At 57.4% G+C, this 8,293-nt stretch overlaps 1 protein-coding gene across 5 annotated transcripts in view; it reads right to left on the reverse strand.

The window, feature by feature from the left end:
* Window positions 1–65: 65 nt before the first annotated feature.
* The window catches only part of EPHB3 (EPH receptor B3), a 24,293-nt gene continuing 16,065 nt past the window's right edge, over window positions 66–8,293 (reverse strand). For 2 of the 5 annotated variants that reach the window (XM_031055355.1, XM_031055356.1), the window contains exons 4-16: window positions 5,481–5,636; window positions 5,011–5,346; window positions 4,098–4,222; window positions 3,774–3,942; window positions 3,574–3,679; window positions 3,106–3,203; window positions 2,817–2,939; window positions 2,471–2,718; window positions 2,029–2,244; window positions 1,790–1,939; window positions 1,502–1,695; window positions 1,181–1,336; window positions 66–869 (exon numbers count right to left, since the gene is read on the reverse strand). In XM_031055355.1, coding sequence (XP_030911215.1) covers window positions 761–869; window positions 1,181–1,336; window positions 1,502–1,695; window positions 1,790–1,939; window positions 2,029–2,244; window positions 2,471–2,718; window positions 2,817–2,939; window positions 3,106–3,203; window positions 3,574–3,679; window positions 3,774–3,942; window positions 4,098–4,222; window positions 5,011–5,346; window positions 5,481–5,636 — 2,186 coding nt within the window. In that variant the 3' untranslated portion in view covers window positions 66–760. The remainder of the gene's footprint in view (window positions 870–1,180; window positions 1,337–1,501; window positions 1,696–1,789; window positions 1,940–2,028; window positions 2,245–2,470; window positions 2,719–2,816; window positions 2,940–3,105; window positions 3,204–3,573; window positions 3,680–3,773; window positions 3,943–4,097; window positions 4,223–5,010; window positions 5,347–5,480; window positions 5,637–8,293) is intronic. The other 3 variants (XM_031055357.1, XM_031055358.1, XM_005418993.2) reach the window with 3 other exon arrangements.

Raw genomic sequence — 8,293 nt, forward strand, 5'->3', positions numbered from 1 at the left:
AGAGGGTAAGAGATGAGGAGCCGGGCACCTGGTCCCCCTCCCTCCCCTTTCTGCTCCCTCTTATCTTTTTTTTATATATCTCTTTTTTTTTTCTTTTTTATTTTCTTTTTTTTTTTTTGCCTAACTCCCTGCATAGTAAATCGGGTTCGGGTTCTGGCGTGCAAAGCCAAGAAAGGGAGAGAAGCCTTCCCTTCGGACACGTTCCAGTGCAGACCCTTGGACGGAGGGCTTGCCAGGGCTGGAGAAGAGGAGTGATTGTCTGGGGCTGGTGGCCCCAGCCCTGTCGCTGGCTTGGCCTCCCCTGGCTGCTTCCATGTGGGGAACAGAGTTAGGGAAGGCTTCGGACATGTCTGACGGACTCGGCGGACGGGTCAACAGTCTGTGGCCTCGGGGAGGTGAGGGAAGTGAGGATTTGGGAGAAAACAGGGTGAAAAGAAATCCAAGAAGCAGAACAACTCTTCAAACCGATGAGCACCAAGACAGGGTGGGAAGTGGGATGTGCCATCTCTGTCCCATAATCCATCTTCAATATGAAGATGTGTTGCTGCCTCGCCATTCCAGGACAAGGGACAAAAAGCTGGGCTCCCTCAGCATGAGTGCCTTCGATCCAGGGAAGGGCGTCCCGTCCCATCCCGTCCCAGGCGACCGTCCGAGGCAGAGGAGCGCCGTGTGGAGGGGAAAACAGGAAGCTGGGCTGCACCGCAAACTGAACCTTTATGGCGGGTTCCCTTGGTCCGTTCCAATGCAGAGTCCCCTGTGGTCAAACCTGCACTGGGAGCGTCTGGTTCATCTGCAGCCTCATGTCCTGAATGCTGCTCAGGATCTTCTTCTGGTGCCCTGCTAGCGTCACCCCTATCCTCAGCAGGTCCCTGCAAGGAAAAGGTGACAACTCAGCCCCCAGCCACCAGCAACATAAACAAGTGTCCCTGCCCCACTGGGGCAATGGATCTATCCATCATTACAGCCCTCTGCCAAGCTCCAGTGCTCCCTCTAACACCAGAGGGGACTGGATGCTGAATCCTAAACCTGAACTCCCTTGGGATTGGATGCTGAATCCCAGTCCTTAATTCAGCTCACCACACACCCAGGTGGGAGCAAGTGGCTGTCAGATAGGCAAGGGAGAGTGTGCAGCAGCCCCAGTCCCAGTTTTCTCCCTCCTCCCCTCCAAGCAGGGACTTACTCCGCAGTCATCTGTGCCACCAGGTCGAAGGAGGCAAACCCAGCATTGACAAAGTTCTCCTTGTACCGTCCCATTTTGATGGCATCCAGCCAGTCTCCCACGGTGGTGAAGGTGGTGTAATCTGGGACAGTGCGGTCCAAGAGCGGCTGGGAGATGCTAAAGGGCAAGAGAGCCACAGGTCACAAGGAGCAGGGCAGAGAGAGGTGTAACTGGAAGCAAGGGATCCCCATTCTTATCCCCTCCCTCCCACAGCTCTATTCCCAACCACTCCAGTGTTCCCTGGAATTGGGTAAGTGCTGGCTGGAAACAAGGATGTCTGACCCAGACTGGACGCTGGCGATGACCTTCAGGCTGGCAGCATTGCGGATGAGCTTGTCCAGCGTGTTGACAATCTGTGCAAATTTGGGCCTCAGGTTGCGGTCCCGCACCCAGCAGTCCAGCATCAGCTGGTGCAGTGCAGTGGGGCAGTCCATGGGGGGTGGCAGGCGGTAATCCTGCTCCACAGCATTGATCACCTGCAGAAAGATAGGCAGAGGCAGGTTGTGAGCCACCTGGGCTCGCACAGGCAGCCTACAGCTCCCGGTTCCCTACTCCCCAGAGAGCACTTACATCCTGGTTGGACATGTCCCAGTAAGGTCGCTCCCCGTAGGACATCACTTCCCACATGACAATGCCGTAGCTCCACACGTCGCTGGCTGAAGTGAATTTGCGGTAGGCGATGGCCTCAGGAGCTGTCCATCTGATTGGGATCTTGCCTCCCTGCATAGATACACAGCTCCATGATTAGGGCATCCCTGAGGTGTCTCCCCCCACACCCAGATCCCAGATCCCTCGTGAGTGTCCCATACCAGGGAGCTGGTGTAGGTGGGGTCAGCTGGGTCATCCTCCAGGAAGCGAGAGAGCCCGAAGTCAGACACTTTGCAGACCAAGTTGCTGTTGACCAGGATGTTGCGGGCAGCCAGATCCCGATGCACATAGTTCATCTCCGAAAGGTACTTCATGCCAGCAGCGATGCCTCGCATCATTCCCACCAGCTGGATGACTGTGAACTGCCCATCATTCAGCTGCCAGGAGAGATCAGAGGGGTTTGCAACACCCTGAACAGACTGAGGAAGGATCCCAATGTACTATCACCATCACCTTCCTCCTCCCTAGAGCCACTCCTCCCACTCACAGCTTAACCCTGGGACACCAACATGACAATGCAGAGAGATGGAGAACGGCTCAGAGCTGCTGCCCCCACCATGCACTGCACTCCCCAGCCCAGGGCAGGAGGGGATGGATGCTCACCCGGAGGAAGGAGTCAAGCGCACAGTTCTCCATGAATTCCGTGATGATCATGACGGGGCGGCTCTTGGTCACCACGCCCTCCAGGTGGATGATGTTGGGGTGGTCGAACTGGCCCATGATGCTGGCCTCGCTCAGGAAGTCCCGCCGCTGCCGCTCCGTGTAGCCCACCTTCAGTGTCTTGATGGCCACGAAGATCTCGCGGCGGCCAGGCAGCTTCAGGCGCCCACGGCACACCTCACCAAACTCCCCTGTAGTGGGAAGGAGAGAGGGGAGCAGCAGGGTGAGCCACAGGACAGGGTGAGAGGCAGCAGTCTCAGCACCTGCTGTGCCCAGCCCCAGGACTTGCCTGCTCCAATGACCTCCTCAATTTTCACACAGGAGATGTCAATCTCTTTGGCGAATTCCCGGACAGCTTCATTTGGGTCCTCGTAGGTGAAAGGGTCAATGTACACCTTCATCCCAGGGGTAACTGCAAGGACAGAAGCCATCACCAGGAGGGACACAGCAAGGGTGACAGATGTCAAGGCACTTGTCTGGCTGTCAGCCCACCCCTTGTTAGAAAAGGCTGTCCTTTTGCATGGGACAGGAATTGGGAGAGGGCAGCCGGAGTCCATTTGCTGGGCTCTCACACTCACCATATTGCTGCAGCTTCTCCGTGTACTCAGGGTCGGTGTTGTTGCGCTGCTTCCTGCCCAAAGGAGACGAGAGGAGGTGTTCAGTAACCATCCCTTTCCTGATGGGGCAAAGACATTCACTGCCAACTTCCAAATCCCAGCACAGACAGCCTCTGCCAGAGAGCCCTCCCTCTGGCAGGCTGTGCACAGAGCTATCCCTCCACCCGAGGTGCGATGGGAGGAGATGGCCTAGTTGTGCTGAGTGCATGGCAGGAGCCTGGGCAGAGCCCAGCTCATGCTGGGGAAGCAGAGGCACAATCCTCCCACAGGACCCCTGCTCTGGGACCCATGTGTGGCTGGTCCAGTGCTTCACTCTGTGACTGGAGCTGCCAGAGCTGTGCCCACAGGTGAAAGGGGGGAAAGCTCTGTGGCAGACATGAGCAACCCCCAAACCCAGATGTGAAGCCCTCTTCCCTGAAAAGCCAGTACCTGAAGCAGACGATGGCAATCACCACCACCACGATGACAAACACCAGCCCTGCAGTGGCCGAACCCACGATCAGAGGCAGCTCCTGGAAAGTCTTGCTGGTGGAACCTGATGGAGGGACAGGCAGGAATCGAAGTCAAGCTGGGAAAGGAGCAGGCATGGGAGGACTGGGCGATGGAGGCAGCCCAGTGCTGGTACCTACCGCCCTCGGCAGTGGTCTGGAACTCCGTGGGGAGGCTGTAGCGGCCGTATCCCGCCACGGTGCGCGCCCGCACCTGCACCATGTACCGGGCGTTGGCCTTCAGCCCGTCCAGCCGCACCGAGTTCTTCTGGCTGGTGACTGTGTTGGCGATGCCATCACTCTGGCCCTGCTGTAGGGGAGATGTGGGTGTCACCTCTGTGAAGCCACCCTCCATTTGCTGGCTACCACATCCCCCAGGAGCCGGGTTTGCAGGGACCCCCTATGCCATGGTGCTGATGGCCAACTAGAAGGGTGGAAGGAGGGAAAAGGCTGTTCCTGCTTTACCTTCTCTGAGTACTTGATCTCATAGTCCAGAATGATGCCGTTGGGTCTCTCTGGGGGAGTCCATGACAGCGTCATGCTGTTCCCGGTGCTGCTGTGCAGGTGCATTGTCGGTACGGCAGATGGGGCTAGGAAGGAGGGCAGGGAAGGAATGAGCCACCTGCACCAGGTTTCCCCCTCCACCATCCCACACAATGTAGGGAATGCTCTGCCTGTGACCTGCTTGGATAATCTTGGTGGAAAGGCATGGAAAAGCTTTGAGACTCATGGCCTCCCCCAAGTCTCCATAAGGAGGTGTGATCTCAACACTAAGGGGAGCCTCAGAAATAGCACTGAAGTCATGCTTCACCCCATGCCTAGCTGCAGACTGGTCTGGGGAAGGGCCCTGCCAACACAAACTGGGGCTCCCTCCCCTCCTCCATTTGCCAGAAGCTCTGTGCTCCACCCCAGCAGCAAGACCCGTGAAATCAGATCAGTGCGCAGTGGCTGGAGATTACCAGCACGCTGGAGCGGGGCCAGAGCGGGAGGAAGGAGGGAATGGCAGAGCACTTGGCTGCCTGCAAAGGCTTGGGCTGGTGCTGAGCCTTCCCAGGCACACAGGAGAGAAATCTCATTTCCTTCCTCCTCCCCTCGCAGCAGGCACAGCATCTCTGGGGTAGGTCTAGAAGATCCAGAGCTCTCTGGAGCATCTGCCAGCCCTAGTCTTCTCCACTTGCATGCATTTTGATCTCATCTCCTCTAGGGACATGCTTTAAACAGAGAGGAGAATTTACCCAGGGGATTAGATGCAGGCCCAGAGAGCCAGTTAGGCGGCACCACAAAGGACTGCAACCTCCCAGGCTGTCAGAAGGAAATCTCTGCTCCACTCTGCTCTGTGGAGGAGATACAGCTCCTGCTCCCTGGTGGCTCCACTGACCTGCCTGGTTGGTGGTGATGTTGACAGAGGCAAAATGCGGAGGGTAGGGACTCTTGTTGGAGATGCCGTTCACGGCCTGGATCTCGAAGGTGTACTGGGTGTGGGCCATCAGGTTGCTGATGTAGATGCGTCGCTCAGTGAGGCCGAGCTGGCGCGGCACGAACTCCACGTTGTCGTCGCAGCGGGTGCACAGGCGCCGCTCCACGCTGCATTTCTTGCAGATGACGTTGTAGAGCAGGTCATCCCTCCCACCCGTGTCCTGCGGCTCACTCCACTCCAGCACCAGCGACGTCTCATTCACGTTGGAGATGACATTGCGGGGGGCTGAGGGGACACCTGCAGGGAAATGTGGGTGTCTTCATGTCCAGCTCAGCCCTGGCATGGGCACAGCACATACCCCATCCCAGACACAGACCCCCATCACCTCCACAGCTTCCCTTGCTCCCCTCCCTGCCCAGAGCAGGACTCACTGGTGCAGGCGCTGTCTGCGGGGTCCGTGTCTGCCCGGAAAAAGCCATTCCGACAAGTGCAGACCATTGCTGCTCCAGAGGTGGTCCGGCTGTTGGGAGGGCAGGGAGAGCAGGGACCTTCCCCCTGCTTAGATTTGAAGGTTCCTGGGCCACACGCTGGAGGAAAGAAAACCAGACCCGAGTTATAAAGTGAACCCAGAAAACATTCACTGCTCCCACCATAGCTGGGCAGCCTCTTCCTTGCTGCCCTCCCAAATCTTTATTCAGTGGCTTGAAGACCTCAGGCCTTCTACAAGCCTTTCCACTGCCATCAGCCATGCCCAGGGAATCATGGCTGGGAAGGATGAGAAGAGTGGGCTGCTGGAAGCAGCAGATGGCTCAGGCACAGCTCTGCCAGGAGATGATGGGCTCCAGCAGCAGGTTCAAGGTAATTGGAGATGGGAAGAGTTGGTCACCACCAGCAGTATGGGGGGCAGAGCAGGTCTATCCAGAGCTCCATTCCTCAGTTTTGTTTCTTCACTGCCCTTCCCAAGGGTCTTACTGTGCCCCCTTCCATGGAGGAAGGCCATGCTGTTTTCCAGACCTGGCAACCTTCACAGTGCCAGGTCCATCCTCTGAGGAAATATGACTGGAAAAGAAAGAATTCCTCTACAGCCCTGTCTGCAGCAGTCCCTGCAAGAGGCCTCCACCGCCCAAAATCAGCCACTCAGCCCCAAACCTTCCGCCTCAGGCTCTTGAGCCACTTCTCAGTCCCGGGGTGGCGGCACCTCACGAGGTCGGCTCAAGTGGAGTGTTGAGCGAGATGAAAACATTCCTGCAGGTCCTTGGCTGAAGAGCTGCTTCAGCATCACTGCCACCTCCCTCCTCCGCTTCCGATCACGGTTCTTCAAGGAGCCACGAGTCCTAGGATACAGCCCCACTGGCACCACAAGGTGTTTATTTGTAATGAGGGGTACGTGAAAGGTTTAACAGCACTTGAGCCGAGGAGCAGAGCGGCCTCAGGAACCTGACCTGCACCTCAAAATAGCCCAATTTATCACACTGCTGCCCAAGGAAGCGGATTCTGTGCTCTGTGTTTGCAGCCGGATGAGGTGAGAGACCCACTGGCGCCGGCTCTGCTTCAGCATCACCCTGTTTGCCACAGCTGGGGCAGCATCAGCACCGATGGCCCCGAAGGAGGGCACGTCCTCCTCGCTCCACCATGTTAGGGAAGCTCCCAGGGCAGGTAACCCTCCCACGCCTGCCACACATCATCCTGAAAACAGGAGGAGGTTTCCTGGTGCTTCACCAGGCTGTGGCAAGTGGAAGTTTCCTGCTATGAGGCATCTCCTGACACCCTCTGTGGAAGTTTTCCGGCTGGCTGCAGCCCCACATGGGGCGTGGAGTGCTGCGAGTCACACGCTGCCAGGCCGGCCCCGCAGGGACCTGCACGCAGTTCCAGGTGCTGTCCTGGGTCCCTGGTTTGTCCAGGCACCAAGCAGCAGCAGCCCCAAGGGAGAAGCCCTGCTCCTGTGCAGTGCTGCTGGCCAGGGGGATGTGAGAGCAGCCCTTGCAGAGACAACTGCCTGCTCTCCCGCCCCTCTGCCTGGATGGGTGTCAGGAGCTGCTTCCTGCTCCCAGGGTGTGAGCCTTCCAGCAGTGAGACTCTTCTTTGGTCAAAACAGGACTGACTACATGGCTCAACTAACTCCAGCTCCTTGACCTGAGTTCACCCAGCCTCTGGGCCTTCCCTTTGGAAATGAAAGCTTTGCCCATCCCGACTGTGCAGGCTGGAAGGCAAAGCCTTGCACAGATCTGCTCCTTGGCAAGCAATGGGAAGCCAGCAGGTCCAGGGCTTCTGTCTCCCCAGCCTGGGACAGCCAGGCCACCAGAAAATGTGTTTTTATGTGGACAGCAGAGGCCCAGAGGTCGCAGAGAAGCCTTGGCACAGGCAGACGCACCCCGGCTGGAGTCCTGGGCGGTTCAAACTGGGTGGATGCAGATTCACACATAAGGAACCAGATTGTTCAGGAATGAGAGATGACTGAAACCTCTTGGACAGGAACACTCTGGGCTCAGAAAGCTGCCAAACATGCTTTGGTTATGGAGAGGAGCTCAGATCCATCAGGGACAAAACCCCCTAAACAGGCTCGTTGCGGGGAGAGTGAAGCTGGAGCAACCAGAGCTTGTGTGAAGCTGACAGCCCAAGCATGGCATGGCAGCCAAGGACAGCCAGGGGCTTGCAAAGGATGCAGGAGGACATTTGGTCTCCAGCACATGAAGTGCCAGCCGGTGCCCAGTGGGTTACGGGCACGAAGGTGACAGTGGCCTCCCAGACACAGGAGGAATGGAAAGGCAGAGCTGTCCTTCAGCAGCTCCCTGCCACCCCTGAGCAGTGCCCAGTGCAGGCACAAGGGATGAAGGCCTTTTCTTTGCATCTTTATGCCATCCAGGCAGGATGGGGATGAGCCATGAACCAGCCCTTTTAAGAAGGGGAAGAGCAGCAGAGGGACTGAGGCCCAGATGCGCTCCAGTGTGTAGATTTCCAACTCTGCTTAATAAATCAGAGCATAAAGACCTCGGTGGCAGTGTGACAGCTCTCAGCCGCCACATTTGAAGGCTGTAACCGAGCTGAAAGCTGATCCCAGGTCCCTGGTGGATAAGCCGCTGTGTCATCTCTTCTCTGTGAGAAACTGCCTGTACAACAACCACTGTCTTGGCCGGCACGCTGCGGAACAAGCCTGGGAGCTCTGGAGTGGGAACGTGACTCCATCCAGCCGGAGCTGGGAAGCCAGGCTCCCTCCTCCCTGCAGAGAGCTTTGCATAAGCACTTT

The sequence above is a fragment of the Geospiza fortis genome, unplaced genomic scaffold, assembly GCF_000277835.1.
Source record: "Geospiza fortis unplaced genomic scaffold, GeoFor_1.0 scaffold172, whole genome shotgun sequence".
NCBI classification, from domain to species: Eukaryota; Metazoa; Chordata; class Aves; order Passeriformes; family Thraupidae; genus Geospiza; species Geospiza fortis.